The sequence below is a fragment of the Apodemus sylvaticus genome, chromosome 6 (assembly GCF_947179515.1).
Source record: "Apodemus sylvaticus chromosome 6, mApoSyl1.1, whole genome shotgun sequence".
NCBI classification, from domain to species: domain Eukaryota; kingdom Metazoa; phylum Chordata; class Mammalia; order Rodentia; family Muridae; genus Apodemus; species Apodemus sylvaticus.
The window spans coordinates 41,586,076-41,612,993 of NC_067477.1; the positions used below are offsets into that span (position 1 = coordinate 41,586,076).

At 48.0% G+C, this 26,918-nt stretch overlaps 1 protein-coding gene across 2 annotated transcripts; it reads left to right on the forward strand.

Annotated features, from left to right (window-relative positions):
• The first annotated feature begins 1,020 nt into the window (after positions 1-1,020).
• Ccdc177 (coiled-coil domain containing 177) lies at positions 1,021-24,053 on the forward strand. 2 transcript variants are annotated; one of them, XM_052185550.1, is made up of 3 exons: positions 1,021-1,755; positions 20,079-20,444; positions 21,319-24,053. In XM_052185550.1, the coding sequence occupies exon 3, from the start codon at positions 21,347-21,349 to the stop codon at positions 23,471-23,473; it is 2,127 nt and encodes a 708-aa protein (XP_052041510.1). In that variant the 5' UTR covers positions 1,021-1,755; positions 20,079-20,444; positions 21,319-21,346; the 3' UTR covers positions 23,474-24,053. The 2 variants fall into 2 exon arrangements, 1 of the variants encoding a protein (XP_052041510.1); XR_007978347.1 differs by lacking the exons at positions 20,079-20,444; positions 21,319-24,053 and adding an exon at positions 5,298-6,275.
• Positions 24,054-26,918: the final 2,865 nt, after the last annotated feature.

Genomic DNA, 26,918 nt, shown 5'->3' on the forward strand with positions numbered 1-26,918 from the left:
AATGAAATGAGGTCGTGCCTGCAGCGATCTATGCAACACTGGCTGCTCCAGTGCAGGGCAGGGATAGCCTGTCTCCTGCAGACTGACCCAGGCTCTCTCATCTGAAATGGAGCTAGTGGCAGAGTATGCTGGGTATGACTGAGTAGAGATTAAATGATTTCATTCCATTAAATCTAAAACCAGAGCCCGGAGGGCAAACAGCGTGCAAGATATAAGTAAGTGCTTGATATTGTTTGTCTTGCCCTGGACCCCACCTGCAAAACACCAAAGGTCTTCATCATCAATAGCCTAAAACCCTCCCCCTGGATGTCCAAACAACCTTCCACTGCTCATGTTAAAGTGTAGATTCTGTGAGGCCTTGGGATGGCACCCTGAGGTCCTTATCTCAAACACCTCACCATGCAGGCTTTAAATATATCAGGCAGCTAGAACAGCAGGGAGCAGCATCTTGCATGCATATCTTGCAAGCATTCGTTCATAAGAATGCTGGGGAGAGCTGGTACTAGGTGCTGAGCAAGGCAACAGCTCAACAACAGGACAGGTGCCAACACAGACCAGCGTAACGGATGTGTCTCAGGCCCCAGCTTCCCACAGAAGGGTTGGATACCATACAACCCTTTGTTTGTGATTTGCTGTTTGCTTGGATTCTTAGTTGCATTAAGAGAAAATTGAAAAGTTCACATTTTTAGAATCTAGTTTTTCTGCCTCTCATTAAAAAAAAAAAAAAAAAAAAGGTAAAGTTTGAATTCTATGATCAGGAGGAGCCTGTCCTTGTCAGCACCCCTATCTGACTTTCATCTGGACCCTGAAGCTTGGAGCCAGTGATACAAGTTTATCTGATGACAGCTATGGGACCTTGAGAAAAACCGAAAGCTTCTGGATGGAGCTGATAAGGGAGCCTCGAGTGCTGCACGGGAGGCAGATAGAGTGGGTCACGTGTTCAAAGCCCCGCGCCATGAAGTCAGGCGCATGCCCAGGGTCTAATCCCTCATCGCCAGCCTGCGGCAGCGTGGGCAGCCTGCCACCAAGCAACTATGAGACAGGACAGAGCCTGGACGTTTGCAGATGGCTCCAGCCCTCTCTGCTTCTCTGCATGCTTTCTTGACAACAAAACACATTTAAAATCCAAATAAATGTGAGCCTGAGAGTCTCTGAGCCATGGCTCACCGTGTTCTTGCATCTGGGCTCGCCTACCCCGTGCCTGGGAGGACCTTAGGAAGTGACCAAGCAACAAGGTCTGATGGTTAATAGTGACCGTCAACCACTTGGCAGGATCTAGAATCGCCGAGAAGACAAACCTTGGGCACGCCTGTGAGGGAGTTTCTGGATTTGGTTCATTGAGGTGGGCAAATGCACCCTAAATTTAGGAGGCACTGTCTGTTGCCTGGGGTCTTGTACTAAATATTAAGAGAAAGAGAGCTGAGCATGCCTGACTGCAGATATGGTGTGACCAGCTGCTTCACACCTTTGAAACGTCCCTGCCCTGATGCGCAGTACCCTCCAAGTGCAAGTCAGATGAAAGCTTTCCTGCTGTAAACTGCTTCTGCCAGGTATTTTGACTCAGCAATGGGAGAAGTAACATCCACCGCGGGAATGGCCTGCCACAGCGTCGTCACTTAAAGGACTGAAAAGAGAGCCCCACAGTTGTCTAGAGATGGACAACCGGCTGGCTCCTCAAGCTTTGGGGTGCACACAGATCACCCGGGGATCCTGTTAAAATGCAGATTCTGAGAGAACTCGGCATGGTGCCCTCAGGTCCGTATCTCAAACACCTCACCATGCGGGCTGCACTGGGAGGGTCTCTAGAGTAGGGTTCTCAACTACAGCACTGTTGGCATTTTGGATGTGGTGAGCCACCCCAGTGGGAGTAAATTAAATTCTTCACACAAGTGGGCTTCATGGCGGCCCAACTGTGGGTTGATTACTCTTACGCGCATCCTTGGCTTGGAATCTACTCTGTAGCTCAGGCTGACCTGGATCCTTCTGGGTGCTTGGGATCACTGATTGCCGGACTGCTCCACCATGCCCTGTGTGGACTTGTTTGCTGTTTTGTTTTGTTTCAAGACAGGGGCCCTGTGTAGCCCTGGCTGTCCCGGAACTCACTCTGTAGACTAGGTTGGTCTCAAACTGAGAGATCTGCTGGTCTCTGCCTCCCAACTGCTAGGATTTTAAAGGCTCGTGCTACCACTACCTATCGAGTGTGAAAATTTTTTGTTTGTTTGTTTGGGTTTTTTGGGGGGGATTTTGGTTTTTTCGAGACAGGGTTTCTCTGTATAGCCCTGGCTGTCCTGAAACTCACTCTGTAGACCAGGCTGGCCTCAAACTCAGAAATCCGCCTGCCTCTGCCTCCCAGAGTGCTGGGATTAGAGGCGTGTGCCACCACCGTCCGGCTAGAGTGTGAAATTCTTAAAGGCAAAGCTGACTACATAATTGGCAAGGCATAATGCAAAATAAAAACAGGGTGTACTTGTTCAAAGAACAAGAAATAGATGCTACTGCCTGTACTGGATCATAAAATTTGGTTTTTAAAAGTATTTGCTCCTTATGAAATAGTATAGTTCTGCAGGTGTGGATCACTGTGCTGGCTGAATTCAGCCAGAGATGTAGGCTTACACAATGACATTTGAAAGTTTCTTCTCACAGTTTCTGTAGCCTATAAAAGTCACACAAGAAACTAAAAGTAGCTTCAGCTTTGATGTGTAATTTAAAACATCCATTTATGCACTCTCATTGTGGCTTCAATTACAAGAAAAATTAATTTTAAAATTGTCTTGTTAGTAACTGGTTTAATGAGAGCTTCCATGAAATCCCATCCATTGGATGCAATGACATTTAAATTTAATTTCTCCTCCTTGAGCCTGATGTATTATTTATACAGCCAGGGGACAGAGAAGCAGACTTCCTGGTGGGGATCCCAGCACCTTCCTCCTGAGTAGCTTCTTCTCTCTCCTGTGGACTTTACATGTGCCACCAATCTAGGGCCAGTAGTTCCATAGACTGTCTTGGACATAGAGGGCATGGTGGCACATACCTGTAACCCTAGCACTGAGGAAACCAGGCAAAGAGGATTACTGCAAACCCAAGGCCATTCAGCCCCTTTTACCCAGGACAGTCAGGGGTGCATAGTGAGACTTTGTTTCAAACAAGCAAGCAAAGACTGTCTCAAAAATAGTAGTGTCTTTAGGACCTCTAGGCTGAGTCTCTGCCTTACATATGCAGTGACCAGGTGTCTTAGCTGCTCACAGTCAGGCTGCTGAGACTTACTGGATTTCTCAGACCTAACACAAGTTCAAAGATAATAATTGTTAAGAGTTGAAGCCTGTTGAGTGTGGTAGCACATGCCTTTACTCCCAGAATTCTAGAGGGAGAGGCAGGCAGATGTCTGTGACTTCAAGGCCAGCCTGGTCTACATGTTTGTTTGAAACAAAGTCTCACTATGTACACCTGGCTGTCCTGGAACTCCCTGTGCAGGGCTGAATGACCTTGGGTTTGCAGTAATCCTCTTTGCCTGGTTTCCTCAGTGCTAGGGTTACAGGTATGTGCCAGCCTGTGTGTGTGTGTGTGTGTGTGTGTGTGTGTGTGTGTGTATAGTGAGTTTCAGGTCAGCCAGGGCTACACAAGAATCTCAAAATAGATAAATAAAAAGAGTCATTGCTGTCTAAAGAAAGATGGTTCAGGGCCTAAGGCCACTTTCTGCTTTTCCAAAGAACCCAGAGAGCACCCACATAGGCAGCTCATAAACACTTATAACCCTAGTTCTAGGAGATCCAATGTCTTCTTTTGGCCTCCAAGGGTAATTACACATATATAGTACACACACACACACACAATCTTTTTTTTTTTTTACTATTTCATGGAAAATTTTACATAAAAATTGGTTGATGTAAAAACTCTTTCTAAATTAATTGAAGGTGGAATTAGAAACTTGTGATGAAATAAAAGATTTACATTGAAAACATTTCTGATAAAATAGAGAAAGTATATAGAAAGACATATTAAAATTGAAGATTATCATGAAAAATAGTGCAGATAAAATAGTAGTCATAAAAGAAATTACTAAATTAATTAAAAGGAGAATTGCAAACATTCTCTGATAAAATTGAATATTTACATGAGAACTATTTCGTTAGTTTATGTCTTTTTATTGGGGAGCTGAGTCCATTGTTAAGAGATATTAGGGAATGGTGATTATTGCTTCCTGGTATTTTTGATGTTATTTTTATGTTTGTGTGGGTATCTTCTTTTGGGTTTGTTGGAAGAAGATTACTTTCTTGCTTTTTCTAGGGTGTAGTTTTCCTCCTTGTGTTGGCATTTTCCATCAATTATCCTTTGTAGGGCTGGATTTGTGGACAGATATTGTGCAAATTTGGTTTTATCATGGAATATCTTGGTTTCTCCATCTATAATAATTGAGAGTTTTGCTGGGTATAGTAGCCTGGGCTGGCATTTGTGTTCTCTTAGGGTCTGTATGAGGTCTGCCCAGGATCTTCTAGCTTTCTTTCATCGTCTCTGGTAAGAAGTCTGATGTAATTCTGATAGGTCTGCCTTTATAAGTTACTTGCCCTTTTTCTCTTACTGCTTTTAATATTCTTTCTTTGTTTAGTGAATTTGGTGTTTTGATTATTATGTGCTGGGAGGATTTTCTGTTCTGGTCCAGTCTGTTTGGAGTTCTGAAGGCTTCTTGTATGTTCATAGGCATTTCTTTCTCTGGGTTAGGGAAGTTTTCTTCTACAATTTTGTTGAAGATATTTACTGGGCCTTTAAGATGTAAGTCCTTGCTCTCGTCTATACCTATACTCTTTAGGTTTGGTCTTCTCATTGTGTCCTGGATGTTTTGAGTTACCAGCTTTATGCATTTTGCATTTTCTTTGACTGTTGAGTCAATGTTTTCTATGGTATCTTGAGCACCTGAGGTTCTTTCTTCTATCTCCTGTATTCTGGTGTTGATGTTTGCATCTCTGATTCCTGAATTCTAGCCTGGAGGTGGTGGTGCACGCCTGTAATCCCAGCACTCTGGGAGGCAGAGGCAGGTGGATTTCTGAGTTCGAGGCCAGCCTGGTCTATAGAGTGAGTTCCAGGACAGCCAGGGCTACACAGAGAAACCTGTCTCCAAAAAAAAAAAAAAAAAAAAAAAAAAAGACTCCGGAATTCTTTCCAAGGTTTTCTATCTCCAGAGATATCTCACTGTGATTCCTTCACTTGATTGTGTGTTTTCCTGTAATTCTTTAAGGGATTTTTTGTGTTTCTTCTTTAAGGGCTTCTGCCTGTTGACCCATGATCTCCTGTATTTCTTAAAGGGACTTTCACACACATCTTTTAAAAACTAAATAATGGAATCACACATAGCAGAGTGTAATCCCACCACTCAGAAGACAGGGGTGGAAGAAACGGAAGCTGGAGACCAGCGTGGGTTATGCAGTGAGGCCAACCAACAAATTGGGAAAAGATCTTCACCAATCCTACATCAGATAGAGGGCTAATATTCAATATATATAAAGAACTCAAGAAGTTAGACTCCAGAAAACCAAACAACCCTATTAAAAAATGGGGTACAGAGTTAAACAAAGAATTCTCACCTGAAGAACTTCGGATGGCGGAGAAGCATCTTAAAAAATGCTCAACTTCATTAGTCATTAGGGAAATGTAAATCAAAACAACCCTGAGATTTCACCTTACACCAGTCAGAATGGCTAAGATTAAAAATTCAGGAGACAGCAGGTGTTGGAGAAGGTGTGGAGAAAGAGGAACACTCCTCCACTGCTGGTGGAGTTGCAAATCAGTACAACTACTCTGGAAATCAGTCTGGCGGTTCCTCCAAAAACTGGACACCTCACTTCCAGAAGACCCTGCTATACCACTCCTGGGCATATACCCAGAGGATTCCCCACCATGTAATAAGGATACATGCTCTACTATGTTCATAGCAGCCCTATTTATAATTGCCAGATGCTGGAAAGAACCCAGGTATCCCTCAACAGAAGAGTGGATGCAAAAAATGTGGTATATGTACACAATGGAGTATTATTCAGCCATTAGAAACAATGAATTCATGAAATTCTTAGGCAAATAGATGGAGCTAGAGAACATCATACTAAGTGAGGTAACCCAGACTCAAAAGGTGAATCATGGTATGCACTCACTAATAAGTGGATATTAACCTAGAAAACTGGAATACCCAAAACATAATCCACACATCAAATGAGGTACAAGAAGAAAGGAGGAGTGGCCTCCTTGTTCTGGAAAGACTCAGTGAAGCAGTATAAGGCAAAACCAGAACGGGGAAGTGGCAAGGGGTGGGTGGGAGGACAGGGGGAGAGAAGGGAGGCTTACGGGACTTTCGGGGAGTGGGGGGCTAGAAAAGGGGAAATCATTTGAAATGTAAATAAAAAATATATCGAATAAAAAAAAATAAATAAATAAAGGAAAATGACAAGAATTTCAAGGTGGAGAGAATTAAAGCTAGACAGAGCTCTTCCAAGCACGAATACCCTACTTATGTAAGATGCACAGCCAGGTACTAGCCACTCCCAGTAATGACAGCAGCACATGACACAGGGTTCTCTTACACAACACAAGAGTCTGTAAGAGGTAACAGGAGGCATTGAGAAAGCACGGTGGGGAGACTGTAAGGGCCAGTCAGCGTGGGTTTCCAGAACAATACAGGTATCCCCTATGCAGACCCATGGAGACTGGATCCTACACATCCTGACAAGGACAGAAAGCCCTGCCAACACCAAAAAGTCTGCCATTAGGAATTGCTGTTTCTTGTGATTACATATGCAGTGACCCACTAATTCTGTTCATATGGTCATTTGTTTTTGTATTCTTTCTGTACAGTTTAAGAGGACCCCCCTGGGACTCCCATCCTCAGGGAACTGCATGGACTTCCCTAGAAACCCCTGACATTCGACCTTTCCTTTCTACCTCTGTATAGTGTCTTCCAGTCTTTGTCCCGTGGTCTCTGGAGCCATTTAAGGCCCACAGTCCATGCTGGCCGCCCGCCCAGCAACATCTGCTGCAGCAGCTTAATCTAGCCTTTCAAAAGCTCCCCTTCCAGACTCCCCAGCCTGGCATTCCTCCCAGGACCAACAGCAAAGGCCACAAAGGCTTAACCTGCAGTGGCTGTGCACGGTCTACCGAACAGCTTTCATCTCTGTGGAGCTGGGGAGGAATAAGAACAAAGAAAGAGAGACTCAGAGTTCAAAGGAAGGCCTGCACGTACACGCTCTGGACCCAGCCTTTCTACCCCGCACCTGACGGCTCTGTGCAGCCCAAGGAGCCAACAGGTGTGCTTTACACATCTAACACTCAACTTTGAGACTGACCCTCAGGCAGAATTCCTCATAAGTTCCAAGCAATATACTGTGGAATTTGGAGTTCAAGAGGGAGTCTCTAGAATGCACTTGATGTCTTTGAGGATTAGGGAGTGTCTAGCAATTTATCTCTCCATGGAGTTTATGGTGCATTTAAATATTTGGGGATCAGATTAACAAAGACAGAATTCCTGCCTGGGTTTCTTTGTGGGTTATTCTACGGTATGACTGTATAATATACCTATGAGCCCAAGGTTTTTGTGACAAGCTATGTCATGGATACTATACTCAAAACCAAGTGATTTGGCTAGCAATGTGGCTCTGTGGTAGAACACTTGCCTAATATATGCAAGACTCTGGGTTTAATCCTAAACACCCAAACAAAACCACAAAAGTAATTTGAGGGCCAGCAAGGTGGGTAAAGAAACTGGCCACCAAGACTGGTGACCTGAGTTTAAACCCCCAAACCCGCATGGCAGAAGACCGGAACTGATTTTTACAAGTTGTCCTCTGACCTCCATATAGGAGGTCATATGCATACATAGATATAGTCTGGCTAGAGTGTGTGTGTGTGTGTGTGTGTGTGTGCACATGTGTACACGTGTTTCCCTATCCCATCCACAAAGAACAGCCAGCCATCCCAGATCATGTCTGTAATCGTTAGCCATTCTCTGATCTAATGAAGACAAGAAATTGAAAACAGTCTAGCTCCGTTCCAGGTGACTTCTTCCTGCTCTTTTGAGGTTCACAGACTATTTATTGGCCTTGGTCACACCCAGAGTTGATCTCAGGTTTATTCTTAGTGCTTGGCTAATGGCCGAACAACAGAATGTGCCCTCACCCTATAGGAGACCTGACCTTTGGTCTTCACCTAGAACCTGAGCAGGAAGGTCAGAGCTTGGACTGAGGAGTGTCACAATGTGCAGAGGAAAGACATCACCTGACATCAGGGCTAGGCATGTAGCTTGGTGGTAAAGCATCTCTCTAGCATGTATATGGCCCTGAGTTCAATTCCTAGCACTTCAAGAAACAAATGAAGGGGCCAGGCAGTGGTGGCGCATGCCTTTAATCCCAGCACTTGGGAGGCAGAGGCAGGCAGATTTCTGAGTTCGAGGCCAGCCTGGTCTACAGAGTGAGTTCCAGGACAGCCAGAGCTACACAGAGAAACCCTGTCTTGGAAAAAAAAAATCCCCCCAAAAAACAAAAAACAAAACAAACAAAACAAAACAAAAAACAAGTTTAAGGAAGCCTGAACAACACAAAACACTGTCCAAAAAGTGTCTGAGATTCTTGGTGTCCCCACTCTGCTCCTTAGAGACAATTTGTCTGCTCATGACTCTAAATAACAAGCACTCCTGAAGTGGACACATTTCTCTGATGTCATCTTTAAGGAGACTCTTGCTTGCATCCATTTGAGAAGCTGGCCAGAAGGTGTGGGCTAGGAGATTTAGGAGGAAGTGAGGCTTGGGGAGAAGGTCATGGCTGTTTTTGGCATAAGCTTTAGCTCCCCACAGATTGATGGGAAAATAGGAAATGGAAAGATGCTAGGTATGGTGATTTGAATGAGAACACCTCTTGCCCCACCCTAGAAATCATAATTCTTTGAATACTTGGCTATCAGTGAGTGGCACTATTTGAAAGGATTAGAGGGTATAGCCAGGGCTGGAGAGTTGACTCAGGGATTAAGAGCATTGACTGCTCTTCCAGAGGTCCTCAGTTCAATTCCCAGCAACCACATGGTGGTTCACAACCATCTGGAATGGGATTTGATGCCCTCTTCTGATGTGTCTGAAGACTGCTAAGTGTACTCACACATAAAATAAATAAATCTTTTTTTTGAAAGGTGTAGCCTTGTTGGAGTAGGTGTGTGTAGTAGGTTGGCCTAATGTTACTTGTATTTGGGGGGTAGGCAGTGTTTGGATTTGGTTTTTTGGAGACAAGGTTTCTCTGTGTAGCCCTGGCTGTCCTGGAACTCACTCTGTAGACCTGGCTGACCTCGAACTCAGAAATCTGCCTGCCTCTGCCTCCCAGAGTGCTAGGTGCATGCGCCACCACCGCCCGGTTATGCTACTTGTATTTTAATGCTGATATTGGGCCCCCAAGACTGGTTGCCCCAGAGACAAGAGATTCTGCATGTAAAACTCAAGTAACCCTACCCCCAAGTTATTTGTGATTGGTGAATAAAAATACCAACAGCCAATAGCTAGACATAGGTGTGAGTTAGGTTTTGAGGGCTGGGGGTCAGAGGAGAACCACGAGGAGAAGAATAGTGCAGGAGGAGGAATGAGAAGCCACCATGGGCTGGGAGTCACGAGAGGGCTGCCCAGGTAGAGTTAAGAGCAGCCCGGATGGAATACAGTAATAGCTTGAGCTATCAAAAGGAACAAAAGAGTAGTATCTGCCCAGCTCTTGAGTTATTTAAGGCTTATTGTAAATATAAAGGTTGTGTGTGTGTCTTTCATGCAGGAACTTAAATAGCTAAGGCAGGGAAGAAACCTAGCACCAGGATTAAATACTTTCTACAAAGGGTGTGGCTTTGTTAGAAAAAGCATGTCACTGGGGTTGGCCTCAAGGTTTCACAACGCCCATTCCAAGCCTGTGTGGTTCCAGATGTAGAACTCTCAGCTCCTTCTCTGGCACTGTGTCTATCTGCAGGCTGCCATGCTGTCTGCCACAATGATAATGGACTGAAGGGCTGAAGCTGTAGGCCATTAAATCCTTTCCTTTATAAGATTGCCCTGGTCATGGTGCCTCTTCACAGCACTAGGACTCGGACCAAAACAGAGCTGTTCTCTTCTTCCCACACTAACTAGCTAACCCCACAGCCATCTCAGGCTCATAAAGCCTCCAGCGCCCAGACTGGGCTGGGTCCTCCTGTCCTCCCTCTCACAACCCACTCTCTTCCTTTACAGAAATGCAGTTTGGTCTGTTGCAATGCACACCTGCCTCTCCCTTCACCCCCAGCCACAAATCACCACCAGTTCTGTGGCTAAGTCCCATCACCGAGTCCCAGGACCGGTCCTAGGCCCGTACACAGGAACTTAAATACATTTCCCCCCAAAGACGAAATCATTTTCTCCTAAATCAAATAAAACCTATGTGAAGGAAATCAGTACTTACTGCATATCTACCGTACACCAAGAGACGGGCTGTTTGGTATGATTTTCATAGCCACTTGGCAAAACAGATATAACCCCTGTTTTTAAGACAACACAGCTTTAAGATGGCAAGAAAGTAAGTGGCTTGCCACATTCATGAGAGAGAAAAAGGAAGGAAGGAAGGAAGGAAGGAAGGAAGGAAGGAAGGAAGGAAGGAAGGAAGGGAGGGAGGGAGGGAGGGAGGGAGGGAGGGAGGGAGGGAGGGAGGGAAGAAGGAAGGAAGGAAGGAAGGGAGGAAGGAAGGATAGGAAAAGAGGAAGGATAGCGTGGTATGCACCAATCATCTCAGTACTTAGAGGTTAAGGCAGAAATCATAAATTCCAGGTCATACTGGGCTACATGACGAGACTCTCAAAACATATACACACATTACACACATACAACACACAACACAAATTATCCATGTACAACACACAATACACATATAACATACACTACACATACACATCACACATAATACACACACATTATATACATCACACACATAATACACATACAACATACACTACACACAAAAGAACACAAACAACATAGTATAACAAAACACACACAATACACAAAACATACATAATACACTCACACTATACACACAACACACATGCACACACATACAGCAGTATCTGTTGTCCTAAAGCCATGCTGTGTCTAACTCCTCAGCTTTGGTGGAGGAGGCTGTCTTGAAAACCTCTCCTGGTCCTCAGTGCTGCTGGGATAGCAGGGGTCACTTCCCTGCTCACCTCTCTAAGAAAAGGAAGGAGGCGAGAAATGGAACCAAGTTATTAGCAAATATTTGCTTTACAAACCTTTACTGAATATGTCAAACATAAGACCTGGGAACAAAAGGACATAAAACATAGGACCTCCCCGTCAAAGGCCATTTTCCAGTTCTCAAATTGGATTAAAAAAAAAAAGCTACAGCTAAACAACATTATGGAAGTGTAGATGGATTCTCATTCGTGTGTGTGTGTGTGTGTGTGTGTGTGTGTGTGTATGTGTGCATGTTCTTGCTTGGATTTTTTTCTAATAAAAAAATATTGTTAAGCCTGTAAGCTCCGTAGTTTGGGTGACAACAGCTGCAGGGTTATGAGACCAGGCTAACTGGAGTTACATTGAAAGTTTCAGTCCAACTTGGGTTATGTACTAAGACTCTGTCTCAAAAAATTTAAATAAAATGACATTAAATTTTTATATATCACGGCTCACTCAACCATTTTGGGTAGTGTAGAACTGCCCACCCCAAACTGACCCATTCAATGAGTACCTCACTACAATACCATCTGAGTTGAGTTGTGAGTACATCAATTCCACAGTTAGAAGGAATGCGTATTGTCATCGAACCCCCTTATGAAATTGACCTTTGGGTAAAACCTACATCCCTGGATTGAAGCATCTGGTCTGGTGTTAGACCTGGAATGTCGCTTTGAAGGGTCTCACTATGCGCTGATGAGCGGAGCACTGGCGCCATCTGGCGGTAAGAGTTCAGAGTGCACATCAAGGTCCCAGTCTCCTTTGAGTCCTGGGTCCAGTTAACTCAGCTGTTCCGCTGGGTTAACTGTTCCACTCTGTCCAGAGAAATCCTCTCATTTCCAGCAGCAACTGGGAAAATAGGAAGCAACGTTTCCAACCGGAGCAGAGGAACTGAAAGTCCAGTTAGAGACGTGATTTATGAGTACAAAGAAACTCACCAGAAGAAAGTTGGAAAGTTTGAATTTGTTCATCATTTAGTTCAAATTAAGTTAACAGTAATAATTGCCTTTCATTATTTTTGCCAGATATATGGTATTTTGTGTTATGTGAGGAACATATTTCATCTCATTTAATTATCAGTAACAACCATGTGAGCTGCATTATAGCCTTCTCTGCCTTTTTAAAAGATGGGAAATCAAGTGCTGGGGAGATGGCTCAGTGGCTGCTCTTCCAAAGGACCAGGGGTTCAAAGCCCAGCATCAACAGAGCATCTCTCAATTGTGTGTAACTCCAGTCCCATACATATCGTCTTGCCTACTCAAGCACCAGGTATGCATGCGGTACACAGACATACCCTCAGGCATAAACATCCATACACACCTCAAAACAAAACTATTAAAGGTAAGCAAAGTTTATTGACAAAACAAAGAGACAGGTTCCCGATTACAGCCATTCCGTGGTGATCAAATGGCTAGTCAGAGAGGCTCAGGAATTTCCTGAAGGTTAAAGAGCCAAGACACAGACAAACTGGGATTTGAACTTGGGTGTAGACTCTGATATGTTTATCCTTAAGCAACCTGATAGATATGGCCACCCAGCACATTGAAAGTGGAACTCACCATCCTCGCCTTTCACCCTTCATTCCCAATCTGAATAAATGGCCTTGCCTCCTCTCCACTCAACTCAGTCTCTGTTGTTCAGTCCAGAAACCTAAGGAGTTTGAACCGTCCCCAAGTCACTTACCAACTGTGTGTGTTGTCTCTCATATATGTTTTTCTTCATTATTGAAGACTGGACCCATGGCCTCATACACAGTAGACAAGCACTCTACCACTGAGCTACATCCCCACCCTCTCACATACACTTTAGATGTCCCCCTCTGCTCTCTGTCCTCATGGCCACAGCCTCAGTTCAGGCCTGCCCAGAGCTTACCTCATTAGCTGCCCGCCCAGCATCTGTGGCTGATTTATAACAGAGTCCCCCATTGCAGTCTTCACGGTAAAAGGCTCTGCTACTGCTGTCCCAGTGGTTGGCACCCTGGGGACACTCAAACCTGAGCAGCTGAAGGTAGCCAGAAGTCATTCTTTCCACTTTACCAATTTTCTACTGAGTTCATATTTAGTATTATGTAAAATTCATATTTAATAAATCCCTAGAACCCTGTGCCTTCATGTGTGGCTGACATCAGAACTTTTCAAAAATCTGCAGGTTACAATGGAATCATGTGTGGCTCTATTCCCACAAGACTGCTCTTCTGACGAGTGTGGGCTGGGGAGAGGACGGGTGAACCTGTGAAGTGCTTGCCATGGTAAGTCAGCATTAAGGACCTGAGTTTGGTCCTCAGAACCCATATTTTACAAGCTTCGCAAGGCGATGAGTTCAGAGCTAAGGGAGTGGAAACAAGGAAACCTGGGGCTTGCAGTCCAGCCAGACCTCTTCTTGACAGGTTCCAGGCCAGCAAGGTAACCTCAGCCAACAATCAACAACGCTGGGCTCATTGTAATGCTCCCTCTAGGTCTCCTTGCTGACAGCTCTATGATGAAGGCATTTTTTTTCAAAAAAAAAAAAAAAACTCCATGTGGCGTGTTTAATATGTGTGTACATGTATGTGAGTGCAGGTGCATGCCTGCCACGCACACATGTGGAATTAGGAGACAACCTCAGGTGTTGGCCTTTGCCCTCTGTGTTTTGAGGGCATGTTTGGGATGCAGTTTCTTGCTGCCCGCTGCTGTTTGAACCATGCTAGCTGACTTAAACGCTTCCAGGGATTGCCTTGTCTCTCTGCCTCCCACCTCACCCTAGGAGTGCTGGGATCACAGACGCTCGCTGCTGTGCCCAGCCTTATGCGGGTTCTGAAGATACGAACTCAGATCCTCATGCTTGCCTGGCCAGCCTTTTACCTGCCTAGCCACGTCCCAGCCCAGGCTGCTGGCGTCTGCTCTCCCACAGGACATGAGCACTGCCTGCTTCATACCTTTTAATGACTCAGGTCGGCCAAAGCAGATTAACAGCTCGAAATATTCTGATGCAGCCACAGATAACAACACATATAACAGGCAGAGAAGCACTACTCAGACTTCTCAATGGTACACAGAGCAGAAAGGACACATTACAGTCTTGACCCAAAACAGAGGGGACCCTGTCTACCTTGCAGGGCAGCTTGGAAGTCCTTGTCACTGCCGCCGCATGCTGGGACAGTGCTGGCCTTTGAGTGATTCTTTTTCTACTGGTGAGCGTTCCCCTTCCTAATTTCTGTGTTGGTTAGCAAAAGTTGCCTCTAGGTCTCCTTGCTGACAGTTCCACAACGTAGACATTTTGAAACTGCACAAGGCGTGTTTGATATGTGTGTACTTGTATGTAGGTGCAGGTGCATGCATGCCACGGCACACATGTGGAGTTCAGAAGACAACCTCGGGGATTGGCCTTCGCCCTTCATATTGCTTGAGGCAGAGTTCCTTGCGGTTCGCTGCTGTCCGAATGCTGCCAGCTAAATAGAACTGCAGAATAGAAATTGATGCTGTTTTGATTAGCATATTCCTTACTAAGTATAAAATAAAACATGTTCTTTTGCCAAATACTTCCTTTACCTGCTGGTTTACATCTGAAATTTCTTCTTAATGATTTAATCTCAAAAAATCAGGAATGGTGATACTTTAATCATGTTTGTCTAGATCCACTCGGGAGACAAAGCCACGGTGATTTTAGCAGAAGCTTAATTTACAGAGCCATTAAGCTGAGAACGCACATGCACATACAGATCTAAAACCTTCCTCAGCCTTGGGTGCTCGGGGAGGACACTGGAGGGACGACCCTGCCTTGAGATCACTGTTCAGGCCTTCTCGGAGGAGGTGAGGTTGCAGTCTTTGAGACAGCAAAGATGTCTGCCCGATTCAAGTTCCACAGTTGTTGAACAAGGAGGAAAGCATCTCCAAAACCGCAGGCAAATGAGGCTGGAGAGGAGGAGTTGGCACAAGGCCTAGGGCAGGCAGTGGCTACCTAAGGCTGGCAAAGGAAGGCGGTCCTCAAACCCAGGCATCGCTAAAGGGCTGTTCTGGGACTTCAGCTGAAGGGCAGTGCCATAGGAAGTCCCCAGGCGTCTGTAACACAAACCAAGTAGGAACGGGCTAGCGTCCAGGAAGAACCAGGAGAGGTCCCCTTGCCCCACCCTACCCCAGCGCCTCCCTCTCCTGGTGAGCCTCCATGTGAGGCTTATTGTCTAGTGGGAAGGACTTTGTCTGTTTTGCCAGGACAGGTACTGCAAGGTGGATTTGGAGGTCAGTTGATGACTGACACAAGGTGTTATCAGCCACTAGAACAGGGGCTGGGAAACAGTTCTACCAGAAGCCTGATAATAAGCAGTTAAAGCTTTGAGTCATGTGGTCTCTGTCAAATCTATTGATGCTGGCCACTGTTGGACAAAAGCAGAGCAGACAATGTGTAAGCAAATGAGCGTGGCTGTGCTCCAGCGAAAGCTGGTTTACAAAAACGAGTTGTCAAGAGATATGGAACCTCCGAGTGCAGAAAAGTACAAGACAAAAACCTCTTCTCTGGAAAGAGGGGCGGATTTGGAGGGGGGACAAGTAGGATGTACAGAGACGAGGAAGAGGGAAGCCCGACAAGAGGAACGGAGGGGTTTTGTTGGTTGCTTGCTTTTTAGATCCTACAGCCTCGGGTCCATGAGCCTCCTGAGTTCTGGGATTATAAACACACCTGGCGGCAAAAGAAATTTAAATAATGTGCCCCCTGTATGGTGGGTTTTGTTTTGTTTTTTGCTTTATTTTAAATTAATGAGCTACTGCATTAAAAGACCTAAGAACCCAATCAATTATCTTTAAGAACTGATATATGGCAAAATAAATCTGTATTTCAGAAGATAATATTCAGAGAGGTTAAAAACAAAAACAAAAACAAAAACAAAAACAACTTGTCAGAGACCTAGAGAGATTGCTCAGGGTTCAGGAACCCTTACTGCTTTTCCAGAGAACTCCCCACACGTGGGGGAAGGGGGGGGAGCACAACTGTCTGTAACTTCAGTTTCAGAGGGTCTGATGTTCTTTTCTGACTTCTGTAAGTACACACACACACACACACACACACACACTATAAATAAAAAGGAGTTTTTCAAAAATTGCCTGAAATAATAGAGCCTTACCACTGTGGACAGGTGGATGTTGCTTTCTCTACCACATGTCACAATGAAATTGGGTGTAACATTCTGATCTTTGGGGAGGGGGGAATCTCCCTGTGATGGACATCAGCCTTTCATCTCGGTGTAATCCCAGCACTTAGAGAATAGAATCAGGAGGATCAGGAGTTCCAGGGTAATTCTCAGCAAATTCAAGGCTAATTGGGATGTGTGTGTGTGTGTGTGTGTGTGTGTGTGTGCATTCTTCCTTTTATATTTTTATAATATTGCTATTATACTTTGCATATAACATATGCACAGTTTTCCTAGTTCTGCGAGATAATTTAAGGGGATTCTCTGCAAAGAGAAAAACCCAGGGATGGATTTGTTGGACAGCCCACTCTACTCTTCACTACCTGAATTTATATCTCTCCAGATACAGAGTTTAAAATGGAAGGAAGTACAAATCATGGCCTTCAGGATTAGTCAGAGCCTGGTCCAAATCCCAGCCTCCCCTCTTACTAGCCATGTGACCATCTGCTTCTTTTCTATTTCATGCTGCACATCCTATAAAGCCCTTTGTGCACTTTATTGCACGGATGTTTGTTGAGCAAACATCCTTGAACAATAGAGACAGTGGCTCCCGCCAGGTCACAGGGAGGACTCCTTTGCCAGCCAGGGATAATTAAACAATGCCTCCCTTGGGACACAACAAGACCATGTTCACTCATTGTTAGCTCTCCTGTTAGTCTCTCTTCACATTGCTATGGCTAAGTATCTGACACAAGGAACTTAAGGGGAAATATTTATTTTGATTCCTGGCTTAAAAGGGGCATGGTTCATCATGACGGAAGGCATGGGGATGGTTACATCGTGTCCCTCGTAAGGAAGCAGAGAACACAAATGGAAAGGTTGGTGCTTAGCCCATATTCCCTCTTCCTGTTTCTTTTTGAGACAACGGGGTCTTTGTGATTCAGCACAGGCTTGCCTCCAAGTCAATATGTAGCTAAGGACAATCTTGAGTTTTCTGATCTTTTTGCCTTTACCTCTTGAGTGCTGGGATTACAGGTGTGCACTGCCATGTAGGACTTTATATGGTGATAAAAATCAAGCCCACGGCTTTGTACGGGCCAGGTAAGCATTTTAACAATGGAGCCACACCCCCTGTCTCTCCCTGACTTCTTCCATTCAGTCCAGGACCCCAGACCATGGGATGATGCTCCCATATTCAGATTGGGTCTTCCCACCCCAGCTAAACCTAGAAATGACCTCATAGACACATCTAGAGGTAAATCTCTAGGTGATTCTAAATCCAACCAAGTTGATAATGCAAATTAAGTATCACAGCTCCCCTTTAAAAGATTAGAGTGCTTGCCTGTAACACAAGCCCATTTTATGTGTAATATCCACCGGGTCCCACTCTGATCGAGAAAGTGAACCCCATGCTCTTTCTGTACATGAGTAACAAAGTCCTCGTTTCGGGCCCAGGAGCATCAGGTTCTCTATCAGCATCTATGCACCACAGGGGCTAACTTGCTAGCTTGGGAGCAGGTTAAAGTTCAAACCTTACAATTCCTAACATCATTGCCTAAGAGTCGCAGCAATACCTCCCACTTCCGTGACCACCATCACGCATTGGCATCTGCTCTCTCTGTACAACATGCTGAGATTTTTGCCAGTGTCACCCAAGCTGGTGAGTGTTAGTTTCTTTGGATATTTGATTCCAGAAGAAACCTGTTTGGACCTCTGTAGCCGTTAGTACTTGATGCATGTTCTTCTGAGCGCTCTCCTCATATAGCAAGCACACTCCCCTTCCGTTCCTTATTGGTCTCATCCATGGCTCTGCTCTTTCTTTGAAATCCTATCAGTGATATCCTGTTATCAACCCATCTCTCTTCTCTGCATGATCTCACACATATTATTCATTTTAAGAACCGTCTTAGTTGGGGTTTCTATTGCTGTGATGGAATACCATGACCAAAAGCAGTTTGGGGAGGAAAGACTTTATTTCTGCTTACAGTTCTACATCACAGTTTTATCATCGGAAGAAGTCAGGGCAGAAACTCAAGGCAGGAAGATGCAGAGGCCATGGACAGCTGCTGCTTACTGGCTTGCTCCAGAACGTTTACTCAGACTGCTTTCTTATGCACCCCAGGATCACCTGGCCAGAGGTGAAACCACCCACAATGGGCAGGCACCCCCACATCAATTGCTAATTAAGAAAATGCTCCCCCCCCCAAAAAAAAAGACAGGCGATGGTGGCACACGCCTGTAATCCCAGCACTTGAGAGGCAGAGGCAGGCGGATTTCTGAGTTCTGAGGCCAGCCTAGTCTACAGAGTGAGTTCCAGGACAGCCAGGGCTACAGAGAGACCATGTCTGGGGGGTGGGGAGGGAGAGAAAAAATGCAACAATCTTGCTCACGGAGCAGTCTGGGGGGTACATTCTCTCAGTTGAGGTTACCTCTTCTTAAATGACTCTAGCTTGTGTCAAGTGAACAGAAAACTAGCCAGCACAGGAACCTTCCATAAATGGTGACATCCTCAATCTAGTTCCAGTCCAGACCTCTAATACAACTTAGCCAGACACCTGTTGTTGAAAGGCCCTGCTCTACTGATGGAGAGGGATATGAGGGATAACTGCCCCAAAACGGCATCCCGTACCGGCTAATCTCCCTCCTGGATCCTCTCGTTGTGTCTGTCTGTCTGTCTTACACACACACACACACACACACACACACACACACACAGAGGCATCTCACTGTTCCAGGCAGCCATCCTCGATCCCTCACTTCACACACGAGAGCCAAGCTTTGCCTCCCACTGCATTCGCAAAAACCCCACTCCTCCTTTCCTACTCCGGCTCCCATTCTGGTTCCAACACTCCCGCGCTGGGTAACTGCTGTGCCTTCCCCAACTGCTTCCTTAGTCTCTTGGGCCTTGTCCTGTTGTTGCTAGAGTTATGTTCCTAAAAAGTCTGTCCGTGGCATTTCCTTATTCAAAACCTTCACTTCCAAAAACAGAAAAAACTTTTCTTTCCCCTTACGGTTTCCTTTGGTTTGGGGATTTTGTTTAGTTTCTCTGTGTAGCCCAGGCTGTCCTGGAACTCGGTAGCTCAGGCTGGTCACCAATTCACAGAGATCCACCTGCCTCTGCTTCTGCCTCCTGAGTGCTGGGATCAAAGGAATGTGTCACCACCGACCAGTCCTTCAGACTCTTTAGCATCGCAGTTCCCCACACTCTCTAATGCTCCCCCATTCCTTGGAGGGTTCTAATCTGGGATGTCTTTGGCCACTACCACTCGTGGGAAGGGTGGGATGAGGTGTCATCGGAAAGCACTCATTACATGGCACCGATCAGTTTCAGTGTATGAAATGAGCGACTCAGACGTAGCTCCGGTGGCCACTCGTGTTGGGCTGTCTCAAACTCGTGTGTCGTTTGTCGACTGTTTTTATTTAGGTTAGCAAACAAGGTAACGGCATTTCCATAATGTGTCATCATTCTTCGTTTTCATTCGTTCTCCCTTAGCTTTCCTTAAATACTAAAAATCACTATTTGGACCAAGTGCCCTATTTCTACCCAATTACTTGCTGATTGTCTGCTTAAGATCCCTTTATATTTGAGAAATATACTGATTATTTCATTTTACCCACCTACGGTGCCCAAAGACTAGGTTTCCGGTGATAATTGCTATGTCCACATCTCTCTGCATAGGTGTATTATGTACGTGTACATGTGTATATTTATATGCATTCATGTGTAGTTACTGTATTTTTAATTGCTTTGTCGTCCTCGAGGCAAACAAATGAATACCCTTAAGTGGCCACCAGGAGGCGCCAGGAGCAGCGAGAGACCTGCGGTACCTTGGCGGTAGAGGTGGAGATGGATGCAGAGGCAAGGGAAGAATCCTTTTTTAAGAATCAGTGTGAGCAAGGGAGCAGAGCCACGTTATTTTAGGAAGACTTTGTCGCACTCCCCCTCCCCCGGCTAGGTAGCGTCTGGGATGTGTGCACCCTGTTCGTAGTCTCCCATGGAGAGACGCTGGCTGCTGCAGCCGGCAGTAACCCGACCCCGCCGGCAGCGCGGAGACTGAGGAGGCGCCGGGGAGAACAGCGAGAGGTGAACAAAAGCCCTCGGCAAGGGGGCCGGAGCCCGGACCTGGGGTAAGTGAACCCGCTCAGAGACCTAGCGGCTCCCAGCGTGGAGCGGCAGGGTTTAAGGCGCTCTAAGAGCCCACTCCCCTGAGATGCGGTGCGGGAACTGGTGAGCATCAGGGGCTGGAGTCTGAGTCCACCATACTGGGGATGATGGTACCTTTAACTGCACATTCAGCCTTGGAGATTGGGTGCATCTGGGAGGATTCAGGTGCCTTGTGCATCCTGGGCAAACACCGGGTGGGGGCTGGAGGAAGAGGCGGCAGAGCTCCCAGCAAGCCCCGCTGGAGAGGCTGGAGAAAGAATCCATCACTCCACTCAGAGGAGCCTCTGGAGACTCTTCTCAGCCCTTCCATCTCCCGGGGGCCCTGCACCCCGGGTCCTTTTGATAGAGAGAAATCAACCATAAACTTCTTCCTAGGCAACTGGGGCCCTCGCAGCCATGCACTTTGGCATGCACAGGCCTCTTCCTCTTTTGTGTTCTTGCAAAGCTGCATCCCAGCAGCCCGCCTAAGCTACAAACAAATAGCTAATCCTCCCGGGAATCCTCCAGCGCCTCCCTCGCTGGCTGCAGCCTTCCTTGCGCTTCAATCTTTGCAGGAGGAGGATGCAGCTAGCGGGCCTCACGCCAATGTGGTCTCCCGAAAGGCCCTGCATTCTAGGACTGAGGGAGACTGAGGCTGCTGTCTGAGGCCCAGCGTACCCACCCCTCCCTGCCCAACTGCCCAGCCTGAGTTTTCAGGGCATCAGTTGTAGGATTTACGTTCCATCAGGCCCCTGAGCCTAATCTGAAATCGGATTAAGTTGGGAGGGGTACATATGGCCGAGGAGGGAGAAACAGCTCACAGATCCTCTATGTCCCCCCGCCCCCTTATCATCTCAGGGACTCCAACAAAGGACGAGGTTCGGCTATGGTGGACCCGGTGCCAGAAGAGGAGAAAGAGGAAGCAGAGCCCGGTGGCACAGAAGGGGATGAAGCCACAGCGTCCGTGCCCCCGGATGCCCAGGGAGCCCAGCAACCTGCTGCCTCCTCGGCCTCCGCCTCCGCCTCCGCGGCGGCGCCCAGAAAGGCTGAAGTCCCCTGCGGGGCAGAAGGTGGACGCCGGGAGCAGTCTCCGCTGCTGCACCTCGATCTCTACAATTTCGCCTGCCCGGAGGCAGAGGGCAGCCGCTACGTCCTGACCAGCCCCCGCTCTCTGGAGGCCTGCGCCCGCTGTGCCGTCAAGCCAGTGGAGCTGCTGCCTCGGGCCCTGGCCGACCTGGTGCGCGAGGCCCCGGGCCGCTCCATGCGCGTGGCCACCGGCCTGTACGAGGCCTACGAGGCGGAGCGCCTGGCCAAACTGCAGCAGTGCCGCGCCGAGCGCGAGCGCATCATACGCGAGGAGAAGCGGCGCCTCTTCACACCCAAGGGTCCCGCGGCGGCCCCGGCCTCAGCCTCAGCCTCGGCCTCGGCTTCGGCCCTGAGCGCGGGCAGCAGCAGCAGCTGCAGCAGCAGCAGCAGCCTCCCGGCCTCGCCCGCCTCGCGAGTTGCTCGAAGGACTTCTCCCAGTCCTCCGGCCAGGAGCCGGCCTCCGCCCGCGGGTTCTCGGACAGGTAGGAAGAGCCACTCGCTGGACTCGCTCTCCCGCCGGCGGGACGGTGCCCTGAGCTCCGAGTCCGGGGCCTCGTCGTCGTCCTACAGCGGGGAGAGCCTTCGGGAGCTTCGCTGGCCACCTCGAACTTCCGCCAGGAACAGCTGCCCCGCGGGCTCGGCGGCGTCTGCACCCAACCCACTAGGCCGCCCTTCGGCCCTTGCTCTGGTTCCACTCACGGCCCGCAGCTTCAGCCTCGGAGACCTGAGCCACTCGCCACAGACCGCTCAGCATGTGGAACGCATCGTCCGCCAAGTGCGCGCCGAGCGAGGCCTGCGCGGGGTCCCCGAGCGCGACCGTAAGATCGCCGCCCTCATGCTGGCCCGGCACCAGGAGGAGCGCCTGTTGCTGGAGCAGCGCGCCGCGGCCCACGGCCAGTGGGAGCAACAGCGCGTGCGCGCCGAGCAGCGGCGGGAGCGCGAGGAGCGCGAGAAGCAGCGCGCGCTGGAGCAAGGCAGGCGGGCTTGGGCGGCGCAGGTGGAGGAGCGGCGCGGTCGCCGGGGCCGGGAAGAGCGCGAGGCCGCGCGGAGGCGGCAGCAGCAGTGCGAGCGTAGCGAGGAGCGGCGGCGGGAGCTGGCGGAGCGTCAGGGCCTGCTGCGGCGGGAGCGGGTTGAACGCGCCGCGCGCGACGACCGGCTGCGCAAGCTGCAGCAGGAGCAGAACCTGAAGCAGAGGGAGGAGGGCCTGCAAGAGGGGCGGGAGCGCGCGGAGCTGGTCCGCAGGGAGCGCGCCCAGCGAGCGGCGCGCGCCAGGCAGCGGCAAGAGGGCCAGCTGCAGCGCGAGAAGCGGGAGCTGAGCCGGGCCGAGCGGGCGCGCCACGAGGCGCTGCTTCGAGGCCGAGTCCGGCAGCAGCAGGAGGAGCGGGAGGGCCTGCGGAGCTCCCTGGAGGCCAGCTTGGGCCGCGCGCAAGAGAACTATGAGCAGCTGCAGGAGCAGCGCGCCCGGGAGCTGCGGGAGCGCGCGCGGAGAGAGGAGCTCCAGGGTCGGCGGGCCAAGGAAGCTGCCGAGCGCAAAGAGCGGGAGCATCAGGCGCACTTGGAGGCGCTGGCGCGGGCGGGAGAACGGCGGCTGCAGCACGCGGCACAGGTGGCCGAAGAGGCGGTGCAGCAGAAGGCCCGGCGAGTGGTTCAGACTCGCCTGGAGAAGGAGAGGACCCAGCGTGCCAACAAGGAGAAGGTGGAGAGAGACGAAGACTGCCGCCGCCGCGAGCTGCTGCAGGCCATTGGGCGCAAGCTGGAGCGCAGCGAGCAGCTCTCTCGAGAACGGCGAAGCGCGTTAGAGAGCGCTCGCTCCACGGCCCGGGCCTCCTTCCATGTGCGGGAGAAGGTGCGGGAGGAAACCAACACGCGCTCTTTTGACCGCATGGTGCGAGAGGCCCAGCTACATGCCAGCCTGGACCGCAAATGACAGCCGCCCTGTACAGGTCGTGCTGCTGGATATAGCCAGGTGTGGCCTCCCTTTGACCAAACTCCAGGCATCTCCAGTCCGGCTGCCACACCCTGAACTCTCCAGACTAATGAACCACGAGGCACTGAGAAGCCAGACATGGTATTTTCCCATCTGTCACCACTGTTTTACAGACTTACTCCATTTGGAAATGACATGGCACAATCTACCCACATCCACTTGTGTCTTTGGGTTGGAATAGAAAGTAGAGGAGGAGAGAGCACAGAGGCCAACATTGGGCTCTCTGCCACAGCTGCCTTGGGCATCTTTCTAACATTTGTGTCCCAGACGATTTAAGTTGCAGCTGCGACGAGGGGCTATCTCTCAGACTCACCTCCGTCTTTGAAAATACAAGTTGCACAGAACTTGAAAGTTTCCCGAGAAAGCACAGCGCTTCTAAGATGTTAGTTCATGCACAAGCGACTACAAAGCTGTTGCTGGGCTATTAATTGGACACGTGAACAAATTATCCTGTTCCCATAATCTTTTCAGTTGAGTCCCTAGCTTTCTAGTTAGACAATCATCTACAGATAATAATCCCTTATTCTCCCAAGAGGTGTAGGGATGGGTTGGATCGGTGATGCTGTTTAGCTTTAATGGAAGCCCTCCATCCTCCACCTCCCTGGAGGTGATGGTTTCCTTCGGCAGCAGTGGTCCACCCCATGAGGCTTCCATGGAAGGTGATGTATTTCAGTGGAGGCAGTGTCTGATGCCCACTTTCCTGTGTGGGCTAGCTCCTGCAGACAGAAGCCATTGCCTTACGAAGCAGAGCTACCTTCTGTGCCTGCCCAGGCCACTCTTGCCTAAAGCTCCAGCCGTGTGTAGGATTCCCTCTGTGACTTAGGTCAGTGCTCTGAGGACAATTCAGGATCCTTGGTTGCTTGCGTGTGGTGGCTGAAGGGCTAGAATTGCCTGTGTCAAGCTGTGCTATTGTTGGTAGGGTATCACTCTTCCCTGGGAGGGGTTGGGGAAAAGGAGTCTTCCCTCTTTAAATTCCTGGTACCCTCTCACTTATACCTGAAGTAATTAATCAGTCTCTTGGTGCCTCACCTTTCCCATCTGCTAGATGGGGCCATCAGAACTCTTCTGGTACCTCAAGGTCTCCTGGATCCAAAGCATCACTTCAGTGTTATTTGTCAGTCTCCTTTGTGCCTTTCTTGACCTGGAGTTGGGAGGCAGGAGGATTGCTGTTGGCCTAGTTTGCTTCTGGTAATATGGATTCCTGGCATTAGACAGAGCGATGCATCACAGGCATCACAGGTCATATGGCTCTGAGCTGTGTGTGAGGTGGGGAGGGATACTTGCAATACCAAGCCGCTCCCTGGTCAGAGGTTCAGTTATCACTCAGCAATTTTAACCAGTAGAGTGCTCCTTCCCCCACTCAGCTATGTCTTCACCAGGGAAGACAGGACGTCAACCATCTCCTTTTACATTATAGCAAGGTCAGGAAGTAAAAAACTTACCAAAAAGAAAGGAATCAGGGTAGAGACGTACTGCATTAGATGTGTTCTTGTGTCTATTCTGCTGGCGGAATCATCCCTAAAGTGATTGGCTGTTGCCCACACCCCTCATTGACCCTACCCCATCACACGCTAAGAGGATTCTTGTGTAGAAGAAAGCTGTGTTTAGGTGTCACGTGTGAGATAATGTGGAACCAGGAAAGGAGCTATGTACCGAGGCTTGTTTCTTGGGTGGGTGGGTTTTCCCTTAATTTTCTTGTCAGTGAGCTGTAATAACTGATGTTGTCTCTGAGATAGGATCATTTAACTAAAAAATTAATGTGGTTATGGTCCTTCAATCCTGTGGTCCCTGGGTTGCTTCTGAAACCTTCACGGAAAGCTCTACCCTTTAAAGTCCTTACTTCAAAGTGTGAGCATTTGCTTGAGGAGGCAATCCGGTGTTCTGATCCAAGCACTGGAAAGCACACCGGTGATCTCCCATGGCGGTCTCACCTGGCCTCTCACCCAGGTTGCTTCCCACTCTACTGGGTGACTTCAGGTTGATGACCTTCCTTAGTTCCCACAGGTGTAGAACTGAGCCCGTGGTTCCTGAGCTCTGGTTTGTGCAAACTGAGAGTGACGGTGACATTTCCTGTTTCTGTCATTCTGGAACTGCAGGTGCAATTGCTGTGCACAGGGTTACATGGCTCCTGCGCCGTACCGTACAATGAGGTACCATCATGATTTGGTTCAGAAGGGACAGTCTTGAAAAGCTCATTCAGATCCAGAGTCACATGTGATGTAGAGGCCCAGACCTGAATATTGCCAAATTAGACACTGAAAGAACCACTATGTAAAGATACAAACAGTTTAGATTTTTACCAAAAAGTCCATATGGCCAAGCATAATTAAAACAAAAACAGAATTCAGATGTAGTGACAGTAAGAAATAGTACCTTTCAGTTCCAGACCATCTATGAGGATACTCTACTAAAGTTGGACATGATGGTTCACATCTCTAGTCCAAACCCTGCGGATGCTAAAGCAGGTGGATAATTGAGTCAGCCTGGGATAGATAGCGAGGCACTGTCAAAACAAAACAAACAGAAAATGCAAGGAAACTCACCTTTATAGTCTAAAGAAATGTTTGTGTTTCTCTCCAAAGTCTCTTTTGGGCCCTTAATTTAAATTTCCACAGAGGAGAAGTTTTATTTTACTCTGACATGCAGCAAAAGGACATTTGGGCAGAGCAGAGATGATGGATGGAGAATTGCCTCCAAACAGCATTCCAGCAGGTGTTCAGAACTGAGCATGCTGGAAATTTCTTGCCGTCTAGGAGATCCCAACCTTGAAGTGGCCACACCCTCACATTTACTCTATTGGAACATTTGCTACTTCATGAAAGAGAGAGTATGAAGTAATATGAGAGGGGATGGGAAGGGTTGGAAAAGCTTTCATTCAGTTGAATACCAAGAAAACAAGCCAAAACCATTCCAGAAGAAATTATTGATGAAACCAGCCCATCGTTCTGCTCTGGCAGGGACAAGAGTCTATACCCATCTGGACAGAAAAATGGAAATTTCCTTTCGAAAGCAGACAGTCTGGGTTTCAATGGAACAGTAAGAAGGATTTGCCAAAGGCAAAAGGTCTGCAGGGTAGTGAAGACAGAAGAATGTCTTGGTCTATTTTATGTTGCTCTAACATAATACCCAAGGCTAAGTTAAAAATAAAAGAGATTTGTTGCTGAAAGTTCTGGAGGTCTAAGAACATGTTGCCAGCATCTGCTTGCCTTCTGATGAGGACTTCAGGGGAACATCACATTTCAGAGGCTCCTGGGGAAGGTTTTACACATAAGACAGGAAGCAAGAGACAGGAGAAGCCAGAGGCACTTGTATATCAACCCACCCTTAAAGGAACTCAGCCACTCCCACAAGCCCATTCTGCAAGACCAGCATTACATCCATGATG

Excerpts from the sequence above, each read along its gene's own strand:
- Ccdc177 (XM_052185550.1), top strand. The coding sequence starts at position 21,347 with ATGGTGGACCCGGTGCCAGAAGAGGAGAAAGAGGAAGCAGAGCCCGGT.